The sequence below is a fragment of the Accipiter gentilis genome, chromosome 7 (genome assembly GCF_929443795.1).
Source record: "Accipiter gentilis chromosome 7, bAccGen1.1, whole genome shotgun sequence".
Classification (NCBI taxonomy): domain Eukaryota; kingdom Metazoa; phylum Chordata; class Aves; order Accipitriformes; family Accipitridae; genus Astur; species Astur gentilis.
This window is the reverse complement of record NC_064886.1, coordinates 42589411-42616700: the sequence shown is the minus strand read 5'-3', so window position 1 is coordinate 42616700 and position 27290 is coordinate 42589411. Positions and strand designations below refer to the sequence as shown.

The following is a 27290-nucleotide window of genomic DNA, read 5'->3' as shown; positions in this document are numbered from 1 at the left end:
ATCTGGAGGAGGTTTTTAATTCTCCAGCCGAGATGATAAAAAGGATAGACTTTGTGGAAACAGGTCCGGTCTGTACATGAGAGGAGTCTGGTTACCGGAGCCCTGATTCATGCATACCTTCCCTCGGCGCGGAGAGCCGTCGGAGGCAGCGGCAAGGCGCTCTCGCCGCGCTCTCGCCGCCTCTAATGACTGTTTTCATGTTGACACATACAGGAAGGGTTCCAAGCTTTCAGCTTTTAATCAGTTTTGGCCATCGCCGGCGGCCTGAGATCAGCCTCCCACTTTATCATTTCTTCACATCTCTGCAGAAAAGCAGCAGAGGAAGGAGATACGAGCCGCCTTCGCCCGGCCAAGCTGCCACGGCCTCATCCAGCCCCATTTTTTTTGCCCCCACCGAGGTCCACGCCGGTGGGTGCCGGGACCAGGTGGGCACCCTGCCATCGGCGCGTCCCCCCACGCGAGCAGCTATCGCCCACATCGGCGTCGTTATTTCGGCGGCTGCGACGCTACCGCTCGCTTCGCTCTTAACGCTCCCGGTTTAATGAGCTGGAGTTACTAGGGGAGGGATTGCCGGGCAGCCGGGCTTTTTGCCGAAATAAAGCCGCAGAAGTTGGATAAAGCTAAAGGAGAAAATTATCACCAAAAAAAAAAAAATACAGGAGGCAGCTGGGACTATTTTTAACTCTACCCGGGTAAAAGTCTAGCTGAGCTTTATCACCAGAGCAATCACCCCAGGCAGGGAAACAGGTAGGTGCAACTCAGCCTTGCAATTATTTCAAGAGAAAGATAAAGCTAGATTATCACATGGTGGCCAGCCTTCCCTATCCTCCCATCTCCCTCTTATCGCCAGCTTCCATCGACTTAAGGGGGAAAGAAAAGAAACACACACACACACACACACCCCCCGAGAGGAAGGGAGAAAAGCCGAGCTAAGCCCGTCACCGACAAACTTCCAGCACTTTGCAGAATTTCTCAGCGCGGCCGGTACATCCCCGCCGGACCGAAACCGGATCCCGGCCATCGTGGGGAGCGCGACCCTCCGGAGACGGGGAGACACGGCCGATGGCCCGAATCCCGTGGGACCCCCACGGTGGTCCTTCCCGCTGTCGGCCCGGGGTGTTAGCACCCCATCCCTTGCCCTGGGTTGGGGGGTGCGAAGCGGGAACTGGGACCACCGGGCAGGGCGAAAGGTCGAGGCCAGTGCGGTCAGCGGGGACGATGGCACGGTGCGTCCGGTGGCATCGATGGTGAAACGGTGGGGGGGTCCCCGTGGGGAAAGGGGAGCGGGGTGAGGGTGCCGTACGTGGGGTCAGGAGCTGCTGGCAGGGCTGGGGTGCCCCAGGGCGGGGGGGGGGGGGGGGGGGGAAGGTTTGGGGAGCCCCTCACCCCGGCTCCCGGCGCTGGATGGGAGGCAGGCAGGGGAGATAAGATCACAATTTCAGGCCGTCCCGACAGAGCGATGTTATCAGGACGGGACTTGCAGAACGGAATATTTTAAAGCCTTATCGGGGCCCCCATCGGGAGCCGGTACCGGAGCCACCGCGCTGGGGGGGGGGGGGGGGGGGGAAGGCGGCGGGGACGGAGACTACAACGAGAGACTGGTAGCGGGAACGGGCACCCACGACGGCCGTCCCAGCTGGGTACCGGGGGGGGGGGGGGTGTGGGGGGCGAGGAAGTACCGGGGGGGTGGGGGTGGGGTGGGGGGGCCGCGCTCCGGCGGGGGCGGGGGTGCTGCCGCCGAGGGGGTGGTGCAAAAAAATAAAGGGGGGAGGGAAGGCAGTCGAGAAGGGGGCAGCTGGCGGCAGCTCGGGGCGGGGGGGGTACCGGTACCGTGGACTCACGTTTAATCTGCCGGGGGTTGCTCTGTTTCCTCCTGGACATCGCTCGGCGGGGGGCGAGCCCGGCGCCCCGGCTGGCGGCTGGGCGGGCGGCAGGTGGGTGGCGGCGGGCGGGCCCCCGGCTGCTCGCATGCCCGCCCCCCCCCCCCCCCCCGCCCAGCGTTGCCGGGGCCGGGGCCGGGGCCCGGGCCGGGGCCGTACGCGGCGGAGCGGAGCCGCCGCCGCCGCCGCCGCGGGATTTTCTCAATGGGGCGCCGCGGCGGATCAAACCCGCGGAACGTTCCACGGGGGCGGGGCCTGCCTCCGCCGCGCACCGCCGCGGCCGCCCATAGGCCACCGCCCACCCACCCCACCCCCCTCGCCTCCCGACGGCCCCGCCCACCGGATGGCGTAGCCGGCTACCGCCGCGGCGAGAGGCGGGGCGGTGAGGGGGCGGGGCGAGGAGGACGGCGGGGGCGGGGAAGGGGGCGGGGGCCCATGGAGGGCGGGGCCCGATCCGGGCGGGGGGACGGTCCCCAAAGCCTCCCGCGTGTGCCCAGCCCCACTTTGGGGTCGCCGTGCCCCCCCCGAGGCCTCCAGCCCCCTGCCTTGGGGCCCTGACCCCCTCCCCTTTGGGGGTCCTATTCCCCGCTCGGGGTCCCCAACTCCCTCTTTGGGGTCCCCAAAGCCTCCTCTGGGGTCCCCAACCTGCTCCTTTGAGAGTCCAACCACCCCCTTGAGGTCCCCAAGCCCCTCCCTTGGGACCCCAACCCCACTCCAGGGTTCCTAACGCCCTCCTTTGGGACCCCAACCCCACTTCAGGGTTCCTAACGCCCTCCTTTGGGACCCCAACCCCACTTCAGGGTTCCTAACGCCCTCCTTTGGGACCCCAACCACTCCTTTGGTGTCCCCAACTCCCCCCTTTGGGGTCGCAATCGCCCTTTGTACCCTCATGCCCCCTCGGGAAGGTCCTAAACTCCCACGGGGCCACCAATCCCCCCCTTCTGGGACCTCAGTCCCCCCCTCAGTGGGGTGCCAACCCACCCTTTGGAGGTCCTCAAAGCCTCCTGGGGGACCCCCAAGCCCTTCCACGGGGTCCCCAGGGCCTCTTGGGGTTCCCAAACCCCTCTTAAAATCCCGTTCATTTGTAGATGGACAGTCCAAAAAGTCCCACTTGTGACTTCCAGGGTGACCTGGACCCCGGCTCGGGGTGGGGGGACACCCCAGGGTGTGCTGGGGACTGCAGAGGGGTGCTGGGGTCCCCCTCAACATCATCCCAGCCGCACGAGCAAGTCCTCGCCGCGAGCATGCAGCCAGGTGGCGATTTTGGGGCAAATTGTGGGGTAAACAGGAGCCACTTATATTTTTGGGCCTGCAATGGGAATATTCCTCTGTGAAAAATAACCATTTCTGCCAAACCCAGCCCTTGGCCGTGGCCGATCTCATCTTGGGCGGGGTTACCAGTGGCGATGGCGGGTGCTCCCCAATTAGTGATGCAATTTTTGGACCGGTGGGCAAGCAGGGGGCTGGTGGGCTGTGGGGACATGGCACGGCACAGCCCGGCACTGCACGGCACAGCGCCTTGGCCGTGTCCCCTCTCCATCTGTCCCTGGATATGGGGTGTGCTTTTTTTTCCCCCCCTCTCTTTTTCTTTTTTTAAAGGGTTTTTAATTAACTTCCTGTTCCAATGGTGGGATAATGAGTTTTAAGCAGCACATGATTCCAGTAAAGAGGTCAAGCCGGCAATGAGGATGTCAAAAGAAATTAAGTTAGGAATTAAGAAGAGTTCCAGGGGAGAAAAAAAAAAGAAAACATCGAGGGAGGGAGATGCTGCCGAGGACAAGGCTTTGCTCCCCCCCCGCTTGGCCGGCTGCCCCCCAAAATGATCCTGATGGCGTTTTTCACCTCGTTTGGCCCCGATTCGCAGCCTTCCTGGAGACCATCACACCCCCGGGCAGGCAGCTCTGCTTCCAGAGCCTTTCCCTTCCCCTCCGCGACTCCCGTGCGTGATGAAATCAAGTGCGATGGCTTTGCAGGGTCCAGCCCAAGGAGACTTGAGCGGCCTCTGCTTTGCATCAGCCGTGATGGGTGCTGACTCCATCAGGGCCTGGGGGACGGGGAGCCGAGGTCTCCGTCCTCCCCGCAACCCCGGCACAGCCACGGGCATTTTGGAGTTGGAGGCCAGCGCAGTGCTGCAGACGCAGCCGGTTCCTCCGGCACATCCACGGCATCGCCCGCCAACACCGCTCACGGCACCCGTGTTATTTACCCGACACGTGTTGGCTATTCCCGGCTCTTTGTGCTAGAAGAAGCAGCGACAGCATTCCTCGAGGGGCCGTGGGGACAGACCCCGGTCGCTGTCACACCCTCGGGGGGCATCTCACCCCTGCCGTAAGGAGCCGAAAAAGCCTCAACCGAGCCGCTGGGTGCCAAACATCGGCACGCAGCCCTGCCCCGGGGAGGGGAGCCCAGTTACGGGGAAGAAACAGGTTGCAGTCCTTCCCCTTGCACATTCCTTGCCAGTGTCCTTTTAATTAGCTTTTTGGCACCATCCCAAAGCCTCTTAGATCCCCCCAGGCCTGAGAATTTGAAGTCGCGTCAAACAACGCTGGGCCAAGGGCCGGATCCTGGGTGTGGGAACATCCCCGAGCCCCGCATCTCCCTGCCCCATCACCCCACGCATCCCACCCTGCCGTGCGGGGGGGACCCATGGGTGCCCCTGCATGGGGACAACCGACACGGTGCTGGTGACAGTGGCATGGCCGGGTGTTTATTTCCACCCCCCTTCCCCGATCCCGTTGTGTTTGCAGAGAGATTGTTATAGGGTAACAGAATAAATAGCGTGTGTTCCCGAGGAGTGAATTACACGCCTGCAGAGCAGAGATAATGTGCGAGCAGCCGTTTCCCCCATTGTGAGCGAGGTGACATCTTTTTATGGAGCTGTGTACATTTGTATTAGTGCCAATTAATCTGGGGTGATATTATTAGAGACGCAGGGAGAGGAGGTGTCGGCCGAGGAATGTAAATGGGAAAAGCTAAGGCGCTGCCTCGGCCATATTTCACGGGCGAGGGGCGGGTGGTGGCGATGCTGGGTGCTGTGCTGAGCACCCCAAGGGGATCTGGGTGCCCACCACACCACGGGGCTGCCCCAGACGGTGGCACGTTCTGTTGGCACGGCTCTGCCAGGGCTGCAGAAACAGCTCTCTCCAGCTGCCCAAAAGTCATGTTTTAGGGTTGGGTGTTATTATTTTTTCTTTTATCCCAAGAGGGACAAATAGCATCTCAGTGCCCCTGCCTGCAGGGGTGGGTGCTGGATGCGCTGCGGAGGGGTCCTGCCATCTACTGGCAAGAGAACCTGGCCCCGGCAGCTGCTGGCAACCCCAGGGCCATCTTTGGCTTGGGCATGGCTTGGTCACGGCTTGGTCATGGCTTGGGCATGACCAGTGCAGAGATGCTGCTGCAGAATTTGGGGCTCCTGGGGAGCTGTGGTGGCAGCACGAAGGGTTTTGGGTTAAAAGAAATGATGCAAAATGATTCTGGATGGTGTTCCCCCCCCACCTGAAATTCAAGGCTGGGATTTCTCAGTGCTTATTTTTTTTGCCCCCCCCCGCCCCTGCAGCTCGAGGGGCATCGCTGCTGGCAGGATGGCAGCCCCCGGGTGGGTGCATCGCCCCTACATTGTCTCCCCGGCTCCCCCAAAGCTGCCATCCCCGCACCCCGCAGCCACCCGGCCTCGGGGTTTCCCCCACCCGAAGGCAATTCAGCATCAGGGATGCAGTAGCCCGCAGGTGCATGTGGTCCCCATCCCATACATACAGCCAGGAGGACGTGGGAGCTGGGGTTTAAATTCCTGCTGTGCAAGGAACGGCCAGATTTGACTCAAGAGCAAGGAAAAAAAAAAAATCTTTAGCCCCTGCTAGCAGCGTGACAACCATGGTGGATCCCGTTATCCTCCAGGCTTTATGGAGAGGCTTAAAGCACCTCCAGTTCAGAAACTTGGGTGTGCAGCAGAGAAGAAAGGCCAGCTGGATTTGGGGGGGGCTTGAAGAGAAAACAGCAGCTCGAGGAAAATTTGGGGTGGTGGCAAGAAGCCAAGAAGTCCCCTAAGGGGCTCCGTGCAAGGCCAGGCACCCTCTGTTTGGACCCAGCCACCCTGCAACCCCCCCCGCCCCGGGGCTGGGTGCAGGGTTGTCCCCATCCATGAAGGATGTGGATTGGGGCTGAGGATGGTGCAGACCAGCCGTGCATCCCGGTGCGGTGCAGCCCTGGGACCCGTGGATGTGCCGCGTCTCCTGGGTGTCCCCCCCCGCTCCATGCCGCTGGCACCCGCTGAGCAGCGAGTTAATCCGCAGCCGGGAGAAGCCGCCCGGTTTTGCCTTCCTCGCTGGAATTACGTTGACGGGGGCCTGCAATCTTCCAAGTGACAAGCGCTGCTGGATAATGCAGGACTCAGCAAACCTGAGGGCTTTAGGGAGCTGATGGATGAGGGGGGGGGGGGGCTGCCCACTCAGCAGGCACTGAGACCGCGGGAGGGGGATGCAGGTGAGAACAGGCAGGAGAGGATGGGGGACACCCATCTTTTAGAGGGAAAAGGGAAGAATTAAATATTTCAGCCTTCAGAGCTGCAGGGACGATGGTAGCATCAACCCGGGGAGCGGCGTTTGGGAGGGAGTGGTACCCGAGGGAGCATCGCTTGCGGGCTCTGCTGCAAGAAGGTGGGGGCTGCTTTAGGACGGTGTCTCTGCACCCTGCTCAGGGTCCTGGGGAGGGGTCCCAGCCCCTGCAGCAAACCTGTGGCTGCCAGGGAACTTCATTTTGAGGTGCCCGGGTTATGAATCTGGAGGTGCGGGAGAGCTACAGTAACAACCAGGCATGAAATACTCCTCTGCCCCGTAGGTTTGCTGCCCTGGTGAAATACAGTGGAGGGAAAACATAAAAGTCCCATTTCCAGCTCCATAATATTTCCTGCCAAAACAAAGTAAAATGTGCTGCCTTAAATTTTCTGCAAAATTCTTTTGAGGTTATTTTTTTCCCTAAATTAAGCCATACTAATTATTTTCAGCCACTTTATCTCCACTCTGCAACACACCAGGAGGGTGCAGGCGGCAAGCATTTTAAGCTTCCATAAACAAAAGAGTAGTTTGGAAAATAATTCTATCAATTAATCAAATTAATCCTGCAGTTTTAGTTACAAGCCCCAAGTGGCAAGGATTCTAGCCTGCGGTTAGGAGCTATCTCTCATTGACAGCGTTTAAATGTTACGATTGCAACAGTAATTAGAGAATATAATATGCCCAGCTTTGTGTCAGCCTCCTACCTTCAGACCTCAGCGCTGTACCGGCAGAGGTCAGCTTGAGGACAAATTGGTGATGACCAAACTGGGCCATCACCATTACCATCACCATCACCAGTTGATGACGACCAAACTGGGCAATCGCCATCACCATCATCAATTAATGATGACCAAACTAGGCCATCACCATCACCAACTGGTGATGACCAGCCTGGGCCATCACCATCACCAGTTGATGATGACCAAACTGGGCCATCACCATCACCAGTTAATGATGACCAAACTGGGCCATTGCCATCACCAATCGGTGATGACCAAACTGGGCCATCACCATCACCAGTTGAAACTGGGCCATCACCATCACCAGTTGATGATGACCAAACTGGGCCATCGCCATCGTCAATTAATGCTGACCAAAGTAGGCCATCACCATCAGCAATTGGTGATGACCAAACTGGGCTATCACCATCACCAACTGGTGATAAACAAACTGGGTTATCACCATCACCAACTGCTGGTGGCCAAACTGGGCCATCACCATCACCAACTGGTGATGACCCAATTTGGTCATCACCATCGCCATCACCATTATGTTGGGCTTTTTTTCCCCCTGGGGACAAGACACTCATGCCGTGAATAGGGCCCAGGGAAGATGCAATGGGGAAGAGGAGATGCGTGAGCACCTTCACCATTGAGAAGCTCCAGTGTGTTGCAAATGATTGCAAGGTGATGGCAGTGGCACCAACATCCTCCCGCAGCGACTTCACGGAGGACACCACGAAGACGTACAGGGCATCCAACTGTCAATTAGAAATACAATCATTTGGTTAGAGATGTGCGCGGGAGGAGGTTATGGGACACAACCAGGGAGGAACATCCCACAAACATCACGCAGACAGGGAATTTCTGTGAAAATATTGGAATATATTTGAAAAGATTAATCATGTATGATTTTACAGTACCACCCCATATTTTCATCTCATACTTTATTTAACAATATTAAAGAGGCACTTTAAAAGCACACATACAACATCATAAAACGGCGTTTCCTGCTCTCTCTCTGCTTCTCTGACAAAATATCAAAATAAAAACTTTTGACAGAACACATTGCACCCAAGGTAAATTACCTACAATATTTTTATACAATACAAAGAATTGTAAGATACATATTAACAGAATAAAGCCTCTTTTTTTTCCTTTTAAATCTAAAACAAAACAAAAAAATAATTGCAGGACAGACGCAAAGTACTCTGACTGTTCATATCACATCAGTGCATTACTTCACCTCCTTGACTTGGGAGTATTTCAATAGTATTTTTAATTATCTTCCATGTCCTCATTTGCACCTGAGATTTCTTTCCGGATTCAAAAGTTCGGTTGTATAACATGCTCGTTTAACGTGACGTAACCTTTTCGACACTATGGAGTACCAGCATACAGGATTTTTTCCCCTAAAGTTGGATTTTTTAATATTTTTTTCCTGCTTCGTTTTCTTTTACAGGTAACGGCTACTTCCTAACGGTTCCCTTTTATTTTTCAATCAAGGAAGTCTGTATTCACATTACAAAAAAAGAATAGCACCAGTAACTGCATAGTAAAAAGCGGATACCTATATAGCCACTAACTCAATACAGTAAGATAGTTTAGAAGTGATACCGTTGAGGGCACTCGGACAGTACTGGTTCGGTGCGGTAAATTGGCACAGTTTTGTCGTTGCGCAAAACACCCCTCCCTCCCCCCCAAACAAAAAGAAAACACACAAACACACACACAAAACCCCTAAAAAATCAGAGTTTGTCACAAGTGTCAAGGTGCAGTTTGCTCACGGTGGCGGCTCTCCTCCGGTTACATCGTCTACAGTGGTCAAAGAGTGGCAGCATCCTCTGAAGGGCTCCGACAGCCCTGGCAGCCCCAGAGCCGGTTCATTATTCTCTTGACGATGTAGAAACAAATTCATAGGGATGGCTGTCAAAATATAGGACACTCGATTCTTAATTTAATTTTTTTTTTTTTTTAATTGTATCATCTCTTAGGCCAGCTCCCAATTAAATGAATTGTACGGGATTATTTGTGCAAAATCTTCAAAAAAAAATTTGCTTTCTACAGTGTACTGCACCTTATGAATAAGACGTCTACGGAATGAAGTTCATCTCTTCAAGTACTTTGTACAAAGATAACACAGACACAGACTCAAAAGGGTCTGAGATTTGCAAGTATCCTTATAACCTCAGCACTTCTGCAATAAAGCAATTGCTCTCGACGATTCAGTCTGCCCAAAGCGATTACAATTTCAGTTCATGAAAATCATCAGCAACATCAAAGTTCTAGCATTTGCATGATAAATCAGGTGAATTAAAGTAGATTAGTAGACACAAAGCAAACTATTTCACAGAGGCTGCAGTGCAAGTTCATTTAAGCTAGACAGAGAAATCATGCTACACAAACGAATTTAATGCTTTGATAATTTTTCCCTTGCAAACCCCATGAAAGCAGCTGAGGATCACCATAAGTCACTTCCATAAATTACTCTGAAGTATCTCTTCTTAAAGGAATTTTAAAGCTAGTTAATTTTTGCCCAAAGAGTTGGCTTAGCAGGTTGTTCTGGGACTCGGCGGTGCGGTAGCTGGCCGAGCCGGCCGGCTTGGCACCCCGAGCGGCCCGCGGGCTGTGCAAGGAGCTGCGCGGGGATGGCGCCGGCCCCTTGGCCAACACTTGGTGGAGGCTTTTCCCCAGAATGGCCTTCCTGCGTTTCACATCCCCATTGGCGTGACGGAGCTCGCCCTTCTTCTGGTTGTAAGTGTCCAGGACCATCTTCTTCAGCTGGGTGCCCGTTTTGGGCTTGGGTACCAGTTTGTTGCAGTGCGTCTCCCTCCTCCCCGGGGAGAGGGCAGAAGCTTCGGCGTTGCTCCAGTCGGCGCGTTTGAGCTCGCCCGTGCTCTCGCTCCTCCCCGGGCACGGGGTCCGGGTTTTTTTCTTTTTCCCGTCTCCCTCCATGTTCTCCCGGGAGCCAGAGCTGCTCCGGTGGCTCAAGGACTTGTGCTCTTTCCTCCTCTTGGGGTGAAGCTTGCCGGTGGCTTTGCTCGGCTCCATGTGGCCATGTCTCATGGCGTTGCTGGCCGCCTCACCTCTGGGCTGCTGGCCGGTGGATTTGCTTGGGTTGCTGCCTTGGTCTTTGGTGTTAGCGCTACTGTCCTTAGCCTCAGGCACGGCTTTCTCCCTCCCTGAGATGGGTTGCTGACCCTCCTCGGTGCTGCCGCCGGGGCTGTCCACGCTGGGAGCAGCCTCACCGCCGGGCTGGCTACCAGCGGTCTTCTTCTGCGGGACCGAATCTTTGGCAGCTCTGTTCAGCGTGGGCGATGCCGTCTTGTCCTTCAGGGGCAGGGGGTAGTGGGCAGCTTCTGGAGACGTGGCCTTAGGTGCACCTTCCCAAGAGGCATCGCTGGCACTGGGGTTGCCCCACCTGTGGCTCTCCTTGGCTGGTGGAGCCTCTGCCTGCGGCGAAGGAAGCTCCGAGACCTTCTTGGCAAGCTGGAGAAATGGGATCCCATCCACAGCATCAGTGGCTGCACTGGGATTTTCCAGGGCACCCGCTATATATTCATCTTTGTTGCCTATGCTTGTTCTTTTACGGGCATCGGCGTAGCCACGTTTCTCAGTCAGATGTGGAGGAGAGAGCTTCTGGTCTGTGGCCTGGTTACAAGCCAACCCAGCAAGGTCAATGGTAAACTCAGGCGAGTCCAAGAAAGGAAGTGGTTTCCCATCAAACGCTCCTTTCTCCAGCTCCTCGATAGACAGGGCAGTGATATGGCCAAGCTCCGGGCTGCTTGCCGTAGCCTGCGGCAAAGACGGGGAGAGGCAGGGTGGTGGAGGCAGGGTGTCGAACTGGGATTTCTCCATTTCCGCCAGGAGGTCGGAGAAGTCACCCACCAGGTCTTCTGTTTTCACAGAGGGTTGGGGTGCTCCCGGCTCAGCAGGTGCCATAGGGAAGGAGTCAGTGGGAGCCTGCAGGCTGGGGCTTGCAGCCTCTACCAGCTGAAGGTCACTAGCCTGGTCCAGGTGGACCGGCGAGCTGCGTGGGAGCGAGCTGCCGCGGTGAGCAACCTTCCTCTTCTTGCTCGGCGGCATGCCCTCCCGGAGAGAGCCGTCCTCTTTCACCTTCTCCCTGCCCTCCCTGGAGGCAACGCCAGGCCTCATGACCCCTCTGAATTTGAAAGTCTTGTTGCTCCCTGCCAGGTGCTTCTCCATGTGCCGGTCGTATTGCTCTTTCTTGGAGAAGGTGTAGTTGCACATGCTGCAGATGAAGGACTTCTTGATAACGTGCATGACGTCTGCGCAGAGCTCGCAGGCGTACAAGGTGGTGTGCTTGATCTCCTGCTCCTCCACTATGCCGTGCTCCTGGCTGAGGTGGTTTCGAAGCTCTTTGGTCTCCTGGTAGAACATTGGACACTTGTGGCACAAGTAAATCTTCTGTAAACTGTGCACGACTAAGTGCCGCTGGAGCTTGAAGGGTTTGGGAAACTGTTTGCCACAGTGATGACAGTCCCTGGAAGGATCCTTGCAGTCTGGGTGCATGGGGACAGATTTTGGGGTGCCTTCGCTTTTTGCCATGTGCTCTGGAGACGGACTGGCAGATGCTTTAGAGGAGCTGGGAGCAGGTGGCTTCACCTTAACGTTGCTTTCCATGGGGTCTTTCATCACCTTGGCCTCCTGCTCGAGGGGCAGCTCCTTGGGGCTCTTGCTCTCTCTGCTAACTGCGTGCTTGCTGCTGGGGTCGGCGTGCCGGGAGGACCTGCTGGGCTTCCGATACATGATAGTGTTGAGGAAGTGGGTGACAGCAGCATTGTCATCACCGAAGCAGGCTGGCAGACCCATCACGGACTTCTGGGCTTGCCCCTTGCGAGCGAACTGGGTGGCGTGCTCCCGGAGATGCTCGTTGTACATCCAGACGTCGGAGATCTCCTTCAGGCACATCCCGCAAGCCCAGAGACCGGCTTTGTTTTTGGCATGCTTCTCCTTCAGATGGTCCCTCAGCTGTTCCCGGGAGCTGAATTTGCGCTGGACACACATGTAGCAGGTAGGTGGAGGGGAAGGGTTATGGGAGAGCTTGTGGAAGTCCAGCTCCCCTAACGTCAGGAACCACTGGAAGCAGACTTTGCATTTGTACTGCTTGTCTTTGGTCTTGATGGTTATCTCACTGCGGTTTTTCCCCAGTTTCCCATCTTCTAGCTTACTTCTGTGCTTGCTGTGCTGGCCCAGCTTTGGCTTGAAACTCATCGCGCTGTCCTCCCCATGGCCAGGAAGATCTTCGCAAGGGCCGAAGAAGCACATGTCTCTCATTTTCAGCTTTGCGTTCAGCATCTCAATGTCGATGGTATGAAATTCGGGTGAGTCTGAATCTTCATTAGCTTTGCCATCATAGGGCTCCTCTGCCAGGTCGGGGGGCTCAGAGCTTGCTTCTCTGAGCGAGTGCTCATCCTCAAGGTCCATCAGAGGCTCAAACATGTCCTCGGCAGAGAAGCTTTCTCCCTCCTTCTCCAGACTCCCCCAGAGGTTCAAGCTGGGGACGTTGTCCACTTGGCTGTTTTGGCACAAGAAGGTTAGCATGTTGTCTTCCAGGTCAATGTCCTCCTTCCCTTGGTCGGTCTTCTCACGGTCCAACCTTGGCGCAATGCTTTTAGATCTGCTGGGAGCAGCATCTCCGCTCTTCGCCTTGCCATGACACATGTTTAGCATTAAGGCATCGTCAACAGAGATGGTTTCATATTCGCAAGGGTCCTCCCTGGTGACACAGAAAGAGCTGGTTTCGCTGAGGTCAGAAGCTAATCGGATCGTGAAGAGGTCGATGGCACCTGCTGGCTGGAGGTTCACCTCAGTGACGGGCTTGGGTTTCTTGCTGCGCTTCCCATACACCCGTGTGCACTTTCTCCGGACAAACTGGTCGTCCCGGGGGAACAGCTGGGAGAATGTGGAGTCATCATCAAACAAGTTCTGGAGGTCCGAGACGGCTGTGCTCTCCACACAATGCTCTCTGCCCGGTGGCACGTCTGCCATCGCCCATTGCTTCGGCTCTGCAGGAGGAGGGCTGGTCCCCGGCAGGGGCTGCACGCTGCCTTGCCCAGGAGCCTTTTGGGTGGTTTCCGAATCACACGTCTCCAGCGGCAGACCCCCTTCGGCAGGAGCCGTGGGACCCTGTGGGGCACCACTCTGATTCCCAGTGCCGCTGCCTGCCACAGGACTGTCTCCTGTCTCAGCATCCATCTCCTCTGCGCCATCAGCACCACGATGTGGCTCTTCGCCTACCTTGCCCAATCCTTTCTCCACTTGCTTCACAAACCCGCTAACCCATTTTTTGCAAGCCTGCGTGTCTTCCACTCGATTTGGATCTTCCACCTCCCCGGGACAGGCTACTGTGCCCGTTACTGACTCCTCGCTGACCGCCTCCTTTGAAGACACCATCCTGTCGCCCAGGTCCTCTGCAAGCTCAGCTGCACAAGGGGACTGTTGAGCTTCTTGAGAGTGCTGGGTTGAGTTGGACCTATTTTGCTCCTCTGTGGAGATGCAACCACCCTGCTCATGCAAGCCCTCCATGATCCTCGGCAGACTGGAGCTGAGAACAGCAGCGGGAGGACCTGCATTCTCCAGCTCACATGGACCATTGGGCTCATTTCTGCTGGGAAATACCTTTGCTTTCCTTCGTCTCACTTTCCTGTTTAGCTTCTTCTCAGAACTGCCGTTCACCTCTCCGGGATTTTTGCTTTGGCTCCTTCTGCCCTTTTCTCCCTTCCTGGCTTGCCGTCCCGAGTCCAGCTTCCCAGCAGCCGCCTCGCCTGCTCCCCTCGTCTCCGAGCGTGGTCCCTTTGCCTTCATCTCCCTCTGCAGAACACGTGTGCGGTGCAGCTCCTGGGACATCTCGAAGGAGATCACGCTGAGATCGCTGAGCACTCTGCTGACCACTTCTTGCATCTGTGCGCTGGGCTCTTTCTCCAGGTCTGGGCATATTTTCTTGGGGACGTGGTCAATGTTGGTGGTCGGCATATGTGAGCTGCAGGTTTTGTCTTTGACCGAAGTCTTCAGGCTCCTCCTGGGCACCTTTTGGGCTGCTTTTGATGTCTTGTCTGCAGGAATCAAAGTGGACCTGGGAGTCTTGCTGGGCTGTGGTACGCCACTGTTCTTCACCTGGTGCTTGACAGCTTTGTGCCTCGTCAGGCCAGGCTTGGACCGGAAAGTGGCTGAACAAATGTCGCAGGTCACCGGGAGCCCATTTGGCTTCTTTTCTTTATGAAGTTCATTTTGGGAAGGGTTTGGAGTACTGTTAGGCGTGTTGCCCTCTCCTTGGCCCATACTGTTTAACACACAACTCCCAGCTTCTCCAGCCCCGTGGCTTTTGGATTTCTGCCCTTTTAAGCTCTTTCCTCCACTCTCTGTGGTTTTGGAAAGACCAAGTCTCACCTCTGCTGCCTCTGAAAACTCGTGGCCGTTTAATTCGGCAGGACCAAGGTCTCCAATCCTTGTAAGACCTCTGCTGACAGCAGCTGGCACCTGCTGAACAGCAAAACCGTTGGACAAAGCCTCTGCTTCACTTTGATGCTTATTTCCATCATCAGAGCAGCTTTCAAGCTTGGTCTCTTGATTCAGGTTTACCTCTCTTTCTCTGATCGGCAGAAGATCCATTGCGGGCTGGGTTGGGTAATCTTGGGTTTCCGGAGGAATGGAGTTAACGACCGTATCTGTGATGGTGCATGCTTGGCTTTCTTTAAAATGGGAACTTGACAGCACAGCACTGGTGCTTTCGGGTACCTCTTTCTCCACACCCTTTTGGTTGAAAGGTGGCGAGCAGGGAAGAGAGCAGTCCTTCCCGTGTGGTTTCTGGGGCCCATCCACCTCCAAGGCAGAGCCCACCAGACCATCAGTGTGCAGCAGAGTGCAGGGTATCGCCGTCCCTTCTCTTTCAGGCGGTACGTAGTTACCCAAAATGCCATCGGGGAGGTGACGGTGACCGTCCTCGACCGCTTCCATTGGCACGGCCCCGCAGTGATGCAGCGAGAGGGGAAAGGTGAGTGCCCTTTTCCATGTCGCTTGCTCTACCGGGCTGACTGTGGGGTGATGGATGCGATGGCTGTTGGCCTCGGGAGGACACCTCTTCACGACGAACGAACTTGATGTGTTAAGCGGGGATGCGCTGTATTTCTTCTCATCCGAGAGCTGAGTACCGAAGCCGGGGACCTCTCCTCCCTCAGCCCCACCACTTTGCAAGCATCTGGGGGGAGAAAAATTGGTCGGCAAGGGCAGGCTGGCCAGAGATTCGCCCGTGTAATGACAGCCATTGAGAGATTTCTTCTTGCCATTTCCTTCTCTGGGAACCTTTGCACTGATTGCGCCGGCTTTTGTCTCTGGTGCCAAGTGTTGATCCTGGTGGAGATCCTCCTTGGAGGGAGCGGGGGGGCTGGTGGGACTCGTGGAAGCACTGTGCGGGGGCTGTGCCCCCTGCCCCACCTGATTCTTTTCCAGCCTCTCTGCTACTGCACTGCCCAGTGTTTCTTTGTTGAGCAAACTATGGCTTAAATGGGATTGCTCATGTTTTTTAAATGCCAAGGTCGCTTTGTTTTTATCTTGCTCCTGCTCTTCCATGAGCTGATCAGCTTTCTTTCCTTGCCCTGGCAGTGGGGTCACCGCTGTGTTTTTGAGTGGCAAGAGGTCATTACGCTCTTGGGAAACACCATCTGCACGGATATTAATGTCATTTGGCTCCGCGTGCTCATTTGCTAAGTGCTGCAGCTCTGTTACATTATTTTGCAGCTCTGGCTTCACAAATGTGGATTGTTTTGCACGGTAAGAGCCCATTGCGCCAAATGACTCCAGCTGCTCGCATCCACCGGAGAAAAGCACAGTCTCTTTCACTGGGGCAGCAAGACTTTCCGCATTGGCTCCAATGGGGACATTCCCCTCCCCTTGGGCAGGGCAGTATGTCCGATTTTCCCCTTCCAAGGCGCTGCCGCTCTCCTCTTTCTGCTCCAGCTGGATGCGGGTGGTGGCAGAGGGGTGACTGGGAGCAAGCAGCATGGGGAAGCACGGCATCAACAGCTCCTCCTCATTGCTCTTCACCGTTCGGGCAACGAAGAGCTGTAGCTGCTGCAGAGGGTTGGCAGCCGTCTCCTGGGAAGCCAGTGTCTGTTGGGAGCCGCAGTCGCTCTCCTTAGGCAGACTCAGCATATCAAACAGTAGCACTTTTTGCTTGCTGGCTTTGTCACCGGCTCCGGGGGCTGGATAGGTGGTGGGATTCTTCCTCTCCTCCGTTTCTTCCATCAATGCAGACCCACCACCATCCCCTTTGAAGTCCATGGTGCTTTTCGCCATTTTGGGTGACTCGGGCTTGCTTAAGAGTCTGTCTTCTGTATCTGGGACCTCCTTGATGTGAGGCGAAAAGGCGAGATCCAAGGCTGGGGTGGGACCTTGCTGAAAGCCAAATTCAGGTTTACGGTTTGGAAGATGCGCATCAAACTTCTCCAGCTCTGCGGCATCAGCGAGGCTTTCATCTGCTTTCCCAGGAGCAGGAAAGCTCTTGGCACCGCACTGGGATGGCAGGGGATCTTTGGTCGCTTCAGCTGCCTCCAGGCTCTTGGCCGACATGGAGTCGGTGACAACAGGAGGGCTTTTTGTCACGGGGTCTGGGTAGACAGGAGCCTCTGTTTGGTCTGGCACGCGTAAGCCAGGTAGACTTTTGGAGGGAGACCCATCTTCCATCTTTCCAGGGTCTCTTTCCTTGGCAGCCGCAGCTTCCTGGAGCTGCTCGCCACTGTCTTTGGAGCAGAAAGGGTCCACGGCGAGGGGGGCTGGCGTGCACATCCCTGTGTCTAGCGAGCCCAGCTCCACCGGGCAGGGCCAGGGCTCCCTGGGTCTCTCATAATCCCCCCGGGTGCTCGTGACAGCCGGCTTCTCGCCTCCCAGCCTCTCCCTGATGCAGAGGCTTGAACTGCCCAGCTCATCTGTCAAAAACAGTCCTTTCCCATGGCCTGTCTCTTGCTCGACCGGCAGCGGTGGGAACTGCTCGGCCGCCTGTCCTCGCAGATGGGCAGTGACGTGTTGCTCAGGTTTCTGAAGGGTGACAGATGCCTCGTTACCCAGTTTGCTGGTTTGCAGTTGACTTTCCAGCTCTGTGACTAATCGCTTGATCTCCAGCTCATCATCTGATATGTTGTTCATAAAAGTCACATTGTAATCTGTTATCCTGTCCGACAGCGGCAGGGGGAGTTGGCTGGTGGGGACAGGTCCTTCCTCGGGGAATTTCTTGGCTAGTGGCTTCTCCACTGAAAGACTGTGGAACTCAGTCATGTCTTCTGGCAGCATCGGAGCCACCTCCTCCATGAGGGACCAGTCTTTCTCTGGCATGAACGGTGGGTACTGTTGCTCGAACTGCAGCGGCTTGCTGGGGGGATTGCTGGGACAGGTGAACGTTGTCACATAACCATCCTTGCTTGCAGAAACGCTGTCATACAGTGGCGGATCAAACTCGGTGACAGGAAGCTCTCCAAATATTGAAGAGGAATCAAAACCGAGAGGGGATGAGACCTTGCCCTGTGGCGTTTCTGTGGCATAAGGGGAGATGGTGGCGTGCTTCTGCTCAAAGGACCTGGCATTGATGTCATCCCGGCATAGGTACATGTCATCCATGTGCGAGGAGCCCAAGGCTGGGGGCTTTGAGAAGAGGTTCTCATCGTAGTGACTGGGAAGGCCTTTGGGATCGAAAAACGTGTTGTCGCTGCTGACGTACGGATCGGGCGCCTTGGCAGCGAGCATCATCCCCACTGCATCCCCCCCGTACGGGGCAACCGGCGCAGGATAGTCCTTCTGACTGTCACAGAGCCCGTGTGCCTTCAAATATTTGATGCCCGCTTCTGAGTAGGCAGCACTCACGTTGCCAGGACCAGCTTTGTTACTGCCGTGGGATGGAGCAACTAACTCTTCTGCACGGTACTTCAGCCCGTCGCTCGTGAAAGGGGCAAACTGATGCCTCTGGTTGACCACGGTCAGTTCGGCTGAGTCCTGAGCCTCCAGGGTGGGTTCTCCTGCCTCACCTCTGTGCTTTGCTGCTCCTTTGGGCTCTTCTGCACCCTCCTTACAGGAGACCCTGACGGGGCTCCTGCCCGAGGCGGCCGTGCTGGGGAACTGCCTTTCCTGGGGCTGCGCTAACAGCTCCTCCTTTGCATGGTCCGTCGCAGCAATGTCTGGTTCCGTACTCAGACATGTCCTGGAGCCTGCTAGCAAAGGTTTGGCTGAGCCAAACCGCCTGCTCCCCCTGGGAAAGTTCTCTTTGCTCTTCTGGCTCTTCTTTGGGCTCCTGTCCTCAGGAGGGCTGAGTGGAGTCCTTGGCGTACATGCCGGGCTGCCCGACCGCCTCCTCCTCCGCGCGCTTCCCTTCTCCCTGCCCGAGCCAGCCCCATCAGCGTGGGGTGGGCTGGTGCCCATCTCACTGGGCACGCTGCCACTGTGGTTGCTGCTGGTAGACGACTGGCTGCTCCGTCTTCGGACTCTGGCGGCACAATCCTCTTTCTCAGCATCCTTCTGGCTCGGGACCCCGCTGTGCTCCTGTGCCTCCCTTTTCTGACCATCCCTTTTCCGTCTGTAGCTCCAGGCTGGGTCTTTCTCTTTGACTGCCTCACTTCTTCCCGGGCGTTTCTTGCTAAAGCTGTATTTGGTCCTCCCAATGAATCCCGTGCCACGCTTCTTTCTTCCCCGGACCTTGCTGCACTCTGCCCCGTCATCATCCGAATCGGAGACGTAGTCATACTCCCGAAACCTGCCCTCCTTGGCGGCTGGCATCAGCCTCTCGGTGACCTGGGGGAACTGCGCCTGCTTGCTGCTCTTTACCTGCAGTTTGTGGAGCTTGTTCTTCTGCTGCACGATCTTGTGAATGAGCTCCTTGCTCCACGTCCCGCTTCGGGGCTTCCGCTTCTTCATCTCCTTCATGGAGAATCGGGGTGGCTTGGAGCTCTTGGTGGCAATGGCCGGCCCCACCTCACTCTTCGTTGGAGGCTCCTGGCTGAGCTTCCTGGGAAGCTTTTGGCTGGAGGTGGACTTGGAGGAGGTGTTGGCCGGTGGGACACTGTTCTTCCTGCCCGCCCGCAGCCTCGCCGTCCTCTGTGCTCCCGCTGCCCCGGGATCCAGCTCCTGCGCTGCCAACCTCCGCGCCGCCCTCCCCTTGTGAAGGTGCTGCTTTCCTGCTCCTCTCTTTGCCTGCTCCCCACCCGGGTGGCTATCTTCATAAAAATAGCCAGCCTTGGGCTGGCCCGCTGCCTTCTCCTCCGCTGCCGCCTGCTTTGATTTGCTTTCTGAGGCCAGGGCTTCCTTCGCCTTGTGGGACATCCCACCGCCGGCCGCCTTCATGCCCGTCAGCTCCTCGTCGGCAAACACGTCTATGAAGCTGCTGTCGATCTCTGGGTTATCTGACTGGTACCCCAGGCCGTTGAGGGCTTCGGTGATCAGGCTGTCCAGCTTGGCGTCGTCGATGTCCAGGTCTGAGGCGGTGAGCGGCAGGGAGCTGGCGGCGAGGCCGTTGAAGAGGCCGCCCTTCAGTGCATCTTCCTTGCCCTCGCTTTTGCTTTCCCCATCCAGCAAGAAGTCATCGCTCTTGTTTAACGCCAACAAATGCGCCTGGGGGTCCGGAGAGAGCCCCAGGCTGGGGGGCTTGGGTAGCTCCGGGGGGAGCGCTTTCCGCCCCTCAGTTGCCCGGGGAGCATCCTTGCCCTCTCCCTGGGGAGCGGGATGGGAGGCACAGAACTGGCGGTGCTGCAGGAAGGAGGAGAGGTTGCTGTAGTTCTGGTCGCACTGCTTGCAGGTCAGGAGCACGTCCAGCTGGTCCAGGCTGGCACTGCTGAGCGAACTGGCCAGCAAGTGATGGGAGGAGTACGGCGGCGGAGGCTGCTCCCCATCCAGCCCATCTGAGCATCCTTTTGCCACCTCCACGCCGGGTTTGTGGAATGGGCTCGCCGGGGCACATTTCAGGAGGTTGTCATCTTTCAGGGCATCAGGAGGGAAGTGGAAGGTCTTGACGGAGTCCGGGGGGTGGTAATGAAGCGAGCTGGAGCTCAGGACGTCGGAGGGGTGGAAGGTTTTGTTGCCGTCCTTGGGATGGCAGGGGTGCTGGAAGAAGGGAGAGGGGGTCAGTGCTCCGGACATCTGGCTGTCTTCGAAGCCGGGGTTGAGCGGGCTGCTGGACATGGGGGAGAGCGATGAGCAGGTACTGCCGCAGGTGGGGTTGGGGACAGGGGACGGCAGTGGGGACTCACAAGGGGAGGCAGCCACCAAGGCTGACGGCGGCAGGACCAGCGCTGAACCCGACGAGCTCCTTGAGGGAGGAGGAGGAGGAGGAAGAGGACCTGCTTGACCCATGCTGTAGAAGAGGGCTTTGCTTCTTGAGTCACAGGCAGGAGACCCCGGCTCCTTCCCACTTTCGAAAGAGAAGGTGCCCGTTGAGTTGGGGTCTCCCCTCTGGACCCCAAGGCTCTCTCCCGACAAGAGCTTTTTGCCATGGTACCCCGGAGAGTTACTTACAGGGGGCCCTTTCTGGGCTTTCCCGCTCCCCTGCCACTCCGACGTGCCCAGGGGGAAGGGGAGCTTCTGGCTGGTGATCTGTCTCGACAGCTCTAGCCTGTTTTGACCGGGCATTGCAGAAGTGAGGTGTATTTGCTGCCAAGGCATCCTGGCATTTTTCTGCCTGTGCTGCCTCTGCTCGGGGCCAGATTGGCACTCGAATGAGAACTGGTTTCCAACAGGGTTTGAATAAGGTGCTGAATTCTGGTCCATGGGAGAAAACGCCTTAGTGGCACCTTCCCAAGCTTGCACAAGCCTGGGGTGGGTGGGTGCCGTAGTGGGAATGCTTGTCTCGAAAGGCACGGATCCTGCGCTGGCGCTGCCCGCGGGGGAACTGCAATAGGCTTTGCTCTGAAAGTGCACTTGGGAGAGAGAGTTTGGTGGCATGTTCCTTCTCAGAGGGCTGCTCTGGACCAGCAGCCGCGGGCTGGGGACACTGTCTTTCGCTGAGGCTTGCCTCTTACCGACTGGCTTTGGCATACTAGGCGAGTGTAAACTAGACGGAAAAACAGCTTGGTTTTCTTGGAAAGTGCTTGGGTTTTGGTCGATAGCACCAGACGACGAGAGAGCACCATTGGGGTCGGCGGGATGCTCGCTCCTGCCCTTGCAGCACGGCAGCGGGCCGTGGTGTGGTGCCGGCGGCGGCTGCGGGTGCAGGAACGGCGGTGGTGGCGGCTGCGGCGGCGCGGGCAAGCCGTACAGCCTTCCCTCGGGGGACACGGTCTCATAGGAGCCGCCACTCAGCGTCTCCTCTTGCCACTCTCTGGAGGACGAGTGGAAGGCGAAGGTGCCGTGAGCCAGCTGGCCGGCGGCAATCCCCATGTCCAGGTACTCCTGGCTCCCCGCATCGCTGCGGTACGGCTCCTTCCCGGCGTCGTGCAGCAGCTGGAAGGGGTACTGGCACGGCAAAGCCCCCAGACCGTGGGCGCTGGCTTTGCCGCCCTCGGGGAAAGAGCTGGGCTTCTGCACCGAGATCCCATAGCTAGCGCCAGCAAAGCTTTTTTCCGGAGAAGGCCAGGAGTCGGTCCTGTTTGCCTGAAACTCTAAATAATGTAGCTGCCCATTGGTGCCGGAGCTCTTGAGGGGGATGCCGGTGGCGGGGGGCTGCCCTTTGGGGCCGTGGGGGGGAGCGGGCTGTGAGGTATAGTTGGCAGAGGTACGGCCGGCGGCGGCATCGGGGAAGCGGCGGCCGAAGCCGAGGTCTTCTTGCCGGAGCTCGGCCTCACGCTGGGGGATGCTGGGCACGTGGAAGCGGTAGCTGCCGGCCACGGGGCCGCGATTGGCCTCCGGCTTCTTCGGGGGGGTAACCTTCTGTTGGGGATAGGCGATGCCGATGGTGGGGTTCGGCCGGGCGCTGGAGATGCTGAGCCGGTAGAGCTGATGGTGGCCCCGCTCACCCTTCCCTGAGCGCCGGCTACGCTCGCGGGCTCGACCCTTCCCCGGGGGGGACTGGGGGCCGCCCTTGAGCTCTCCCCAGGCGCCGTCGTTGCCGAACTTGGGTTTGCGGTGGAGGGATTTGAAGTCGATCTTCCCTGCTTGCTGTGGCCGGATCACGGCTTCCCGCTGGCTGTGGGGCTCCTTGTCCTTGGGGCCGGGGAAGGGGGACGTGCCCTCCCCACCGAGCACTTTCCCGTCCTTCTCCCCGCAGCCTTCAAAGCCGAACTCCTTGTCGGGGTCTTTGGGGCCGGCCTCAGTATCGCCGATGGTGTAAACATGCTGGGTCTCTCCAGTCATGATACCGAGGAGGGGGGAAAGGCTAGAAAGCCCCGTTTTCCCGTCCCGCTGCGAGCTGCCGTCCCTCTGTCACGGGCATGGTCCTCCGCCGATGGGCAGCGGGGCGGTGAGAGGGGCAGTGGCTCCCCGGGGCTGGGGCGGCGCGGGGTCCCGAGTGCCGGCGGGGCTCTGCTGCATCGTTTCAGACCTGAAAAAGAGGAGAAAAGAGAGAAAAGGTGGCTGTCAGCCGGGGAGGAGAGATATTTTGGCCCCTTTTCTTGGCACTGCGGTGGGGAGGGGGATGAAGGAAGGGGCAGTGCAACCCTCCCACACACACCCTGAGCAGCCCCGGGGTGAAGCCCTCCAGCTTTTGGCTCTTCAAAGGATGCTTGGAGCATTTCACCTTTGGCAAAAGCTGCTGAGGGAGGCACTTTTTTCCTCCCAGGGAAGCTATTTCTGGGTTACTTCTTAGCGACATAAGCAGAAAAAGATGACAGAAGAGCTCCACCTACGGATTAGCGGGAAGGGCTGTCGGGCCAGGCTGGGAGAGGCGTCCTGGGAAGGGCTTTCTGTCCCCATGTCCTCATGTCCCCGTGTCCTGGCTCCCACAGCCAGAGGGACGATGAGGTTAGGGTGTGTGGCAAAAGGCTTTTGCTCCACCTTGATTCCCCCCCTCCGACCTCGCTGCCCCTCCATCAAACCATTGCTCTGAAACCACCGGAGAAAGGATTTGAGCTTCTGCCGCCTCTGCCTTAACTTTAACACCACACGCAAATTGCGCTCGCAATTTTAGACACTGTTAAGTAGGTGAAAGCATGAAAGCTAAGCCCTGAATTTACCAGCCGATTTTACAATACAAGACCTCAGGGCATTAGACATGAAGCACAAGTCAAGCGCAGCCTTTTAAAAGGTACCACCAGGATTTTAGCCCTAGACACAGGTTACATTAGAAAGAAGAGTAAATTCCTGTTTTACAGAGTGTCTTTTTAAAAGTCTACTGGAAACAGAAAGGGTTTCTCTTTCCTCCCTCACTAGGGAGGCTCTTTACTGTCTGCTGCAGGGGGCAAAGGCTTTATACTGCTGGGAGCTGGGGAGGGGGCGACCTGGTTGCAAAGCAGTATGAAATTCAGCTTATTAGTCTTCTCCTGGATGTCATTCTTGCAGCTCCCCAGCCCCATTCGGGGTCCACCCCATGCTGCACAGCCTCACCATCCCAGCCCAACAGCGATCTGAGCAGAAAATGAGAATTTCTGCAAGAAAAGGGGAGCGACCTGCATCTGTTCAAGATCTCTGGAGCACGCACGGGTCATCTCTCAGTTCGCATTTGATGCTTTGCATACGCGCAGCAGCCAGGGTGAGCGCCCAGCGCTCCGCGATGCTGCTACGGCACATATGCATTAATAGTATTATCGTGTATATAGAGAGATAGCAGAGGCACGGCTGCATCCCCGCCGCTCCTTCTGCAAAGACACGTCAAGACCTTGCAGGGAGAGGAAGGCAATGCAGCGGGGAGAGCCTGGGGGGGCTCCCCGGGGTCCCCTCTCTGATTCGAGCTGCTGGGCTCAAATTCCTCCACAATTTCACACCCCGCTAAGTGAAATGAATGCCGGGCTGATACGGCCGGACCCTATCGTGCTCGCTCCCCACGCGCTGGCCAAAGCTCACACGCGGCCCTTTGGCACGCAAAGGTTTTGCTTGCAAAACAATGCGCCGCTTATGCCGCTTCCAGCCACAACTGTGAAGCCTGTTTGCTGCTGTTTAAATTTGCAAAGGCTCCTTGCCAAGATAAAATACCCAAGGCCAGCGCTCGCTACATTATCACAGTCATGCTCTTTCAGCCACATAAAGGAGCCCTTTTTTTTTTTTTTTTTTTTTTTTTTTGAAGGAAAGGCTCGTTTGCGTATCCGTAAAGCTGCAGGATTTGCATGGCAAGGTCTGGGGTTTGCTGGTGCATTAGTGCTGAGCGCCAGGAGAAACAAACACCGCGCTCCCTGTGCTGGCAGAGTGATGGAGATGGGGGAAGCAGAGCCGGTGGCACACAGGACTGTCCGGCTGATGAAGGGGATCCGTGTGCCGTGATGGGATGCCCGGCAATGGTGGCAGAGCCTGGGCAGGAGATGGCCACAAATTATCCCATGCAAATGATAGACAGCACATGGGGATAAGGGCAAGGCGTAAATGAGGGCTTCGTTCCCCCAAACCGGCTTCATTCCCCAAAACCCTGATGCTTGTCCCTGCGCCGGGGTTTGGGGGTCCCGCATCCCTGCGTGGGGGTCCCTCCCGCTGGCTGTGGCCACCGTCTGCAAACCCAGGAGTGGGGCTCAATGGCATGGCAGCCTTGGGAGCAGCACGGTGCAGAAATCTGGGGCCTCTCGGTGAGGCTCAGCCAGTGCTGCTCCCGATGGGGCGTTCGATAAGGAGGGCTGGGCGTGTTGATTTAAAGCAATATTCCCCCAGCAGCTGCCTGCATCCATCACCGGAGGGTTTACGGATCCAGCCCAAACATAGTTCACCCGTTCTGGGATGAGAAACCCAGAATAAAATGAAAATAGGGACCATTTCTTTTTTTTTTTTTTTTTTTTTTTTTTTACAGGCTCTCAGCCCACTCAGCCTGCCCCCAGAACCAGGCTCCTCTTTGGATTACCACTGGCATCGCTTCTTGTGTTTTCATATTTCAGCTCCTGGAAAAGGAGGTGGAAAGGGATGGGACAGGGGCAAAGGAAGCTTATGCTTTAAAAAAAAAAGCATGTGATATTTATTACCAGGCTGCTTGGCTGCAGGGAGAGTGATCCCCACCTGCAATTGCATGCCCTGCCGGGTGCTCAGCCCTTTCGCCCATCCCTGGAGCATCCTCCCAGGCTGGGGGCTGACATGGGGCCATCCACAGCCTCCTGCAGCCCCGGTTCGGTTTGGGGACACGGGGACGAGCCGAGCAGCGATGGCAGGAGCCTGGCTGGCAAGGCAGAGCCCAGCTTGCCGCTCTGTGGGGCAGGTCCCATCCTGCCAGCAGCCCCGACACGCCAGACAGGTTGTGATTCACCGCCCCGGCTCTCCGGCACCCGGAGCCAAGGGGCTCGACTCTTCACACCCAAGAGCCAGCTATGCTCGAGGGGCAGAGCCGAGGGTCCCCTTGGGCTGCCCGTGCTCCCTGACCCCCTTAGCGCTTCCCAATCCCTTTAGCACTTATTCCTTCAGGGTTGGGCCGGCACGCACGTCCCGGGGAACTGCGTCACCCCCAGCCCTGATAGCATCTCCTTCCCAAGAGAGAAGAGGTGTGAATCCCACCAGCAGGACGCTGGAGCTTTTTATCTTGGCTGGGATATTGTATGGGGACCAACATGTCCCCACCATGGGCAAGGCAGCAGCAGGTGAAGCATCTCCCTGGGGCTCAACCCTGCTCTGGCAGAAAGAAAACAGTTGTTGAATAGCAATAAAAAGAAAAAAAAAAAAAAAAAGCCAAACCCAACACCCAACAAGAAAACCCCACCGGCTGCTGCAAAGGAGGAAAAGGGGGCTGAAACGGCTCAGCCGGGCATCGTTCCGGGCAGAAGGAAAAAATCCTTCCCCTTGGTGGGGAGCAGAGGGATGGCCTCGCTGGGGGACTCGGGAGAGCCGGGTTCAGCGTTCGGCTCGGCCTCTCCCTTGCATGACCTTGGGTAAGTCAGTTAATCACGGTGACTCAGCCCTCCATCTGTAAATCAGGCCCGATAATGCTTCCCCTCGCCTATCTGCTCTTTGTATCGTCTATTCAGATTAGCAAGGCAGGGACTGTTCTTGCTATTTGTATGTACAGTGCCCGGTCCGGCGAAGCCCTCATGGGGCTGGGAGACGTGCAGGGCTGGGTATAAGGGGGCCTGGTCGGGGTGGGGGTCCCGGGGCCGCGGCTCCGGTCGGGGTTTGGCACAGGTTGCTCCTGCAAGGTGAATAAACAACCATCCCGGGATGGGGCTGCTCTTATCTGGGTGGGTATCGTGGCCGGAGGCACTGCGGTTTCGGCAACGGCAGCTCAGGGACGGGTGTGGGAGTGGGTGAAAGGAAAAAAAAATAACAAAATCAGGATACTGGCTGGGTGGCATCACCCAGGCAAATACCCTTTGCTGCAGTTGGCGGGAGGGAGATGGGCAGGGGGCACATGGGGGTCCCACAAAGAAACCCTCCAGTTCTACGGGCTTTCACCGGCTCCACGAGACACAGGGGTGACCCTGAACACGCTTTGGGCTTTTGACCGCAAAAAGGGGCACTTAACCACTGCCGAGAGGATTTAAATCCTACCCAGGTGGGTTGATCCTACCCAGCACAGCTTTGGCTGGGGCTGTGAAAAATCCCTTCCTGTTGTGAAGCAGACCCTTCTCAAAGCCCAGTGCCTCTTTAAACTTTCTGCCTCTCACAGCCGGGCTGCTGTGGGGTCAGAAAAGCAGCCAGGGAGGTCCCCGAGCATCCCTGCAGCCGGGACTTGGGGAGGCCGGGGCCATCCCCAGAGCCCGTCTGGGATGAGGAGAGCATCTGGCTCCCAAAAATAGCATCCGACCCTGCGCTGTCAGCTGGCCCATACCTTGGCACCCTCCGCCGCTCAGCTACTGCCGGGACTCACTTTCACCTCCCATGAAATATGAATTTGTTGGCTGCAAAGGAAAGAGAAAAATATGTCAGGAATCTGTGTTTGGCTTGGCTGCCTGCACTGCGGCGCGCGGAGAGCGCTCGGCCGCCAAAAGGAGGGGTTTCCACCCCAAAATGCCCCGTCACGGCCACCCCCAGCCGGGTCCCGGAGAGTGGGTGGCTTTGGCCAGGCGTGTAGACATAGGGTGCTGTGGGAGTGAGGAAACTGAGGCAGGGATGGAGATGGGGTCCCACCTCCCCCTCTCCTGCATCCCAGCTCCATC

The 27290-nt window shown here is 57.2% G+C and overlaps 2 protein-coding genes across 3 annotated transcripts in view; both read right to left on the bottom strand.

The window, feature by feature from the left end:
• ZFPM1 (zinc finger protein, FOG family member 1) overlaps positions 1-1318 on the bottom strand; it is a 33779-nt gene extending 32461 nt beyond the window's left edge. Inside the window, 1 exon segment of the mRNA XM_049805000.1 lies at positions 118-1318. Coding sequence (XP_049660957.1) covers positions 118-199 — 82 coding nt within the window. The 5' untranslated portion in view covers positions 200-1318.
• Positions 1319-9193: 7875 nt separating this feature from the next.
• The window catches only part of ZNF469 (zinc finger protein 469), a 67807-nt gene continuing 49710 nt past the window's right edge, over positions 9194-27290 (bottom strand). For both annotated transcript variants that reach the window (XM_049806070.1, XM_049806071.1), the window contains 2 exons: positions 26963-27032; positions 9194-22618 (listed from right to left, as the gene is read on the bottom strand). In XM_049806070.1, the coding sequence (XP_049662027.1) occupies positions 9634-22431 (12798 nt within the window). In that variant the 5' untranslated portion in view covers positions 22432-22618; positions 26963-27032 and the 3' untranslated portion in view covers positions 9194-9633. The remainder of the gene's footprint in view (positions 22619-26962; positions 27033-27290) is intronic.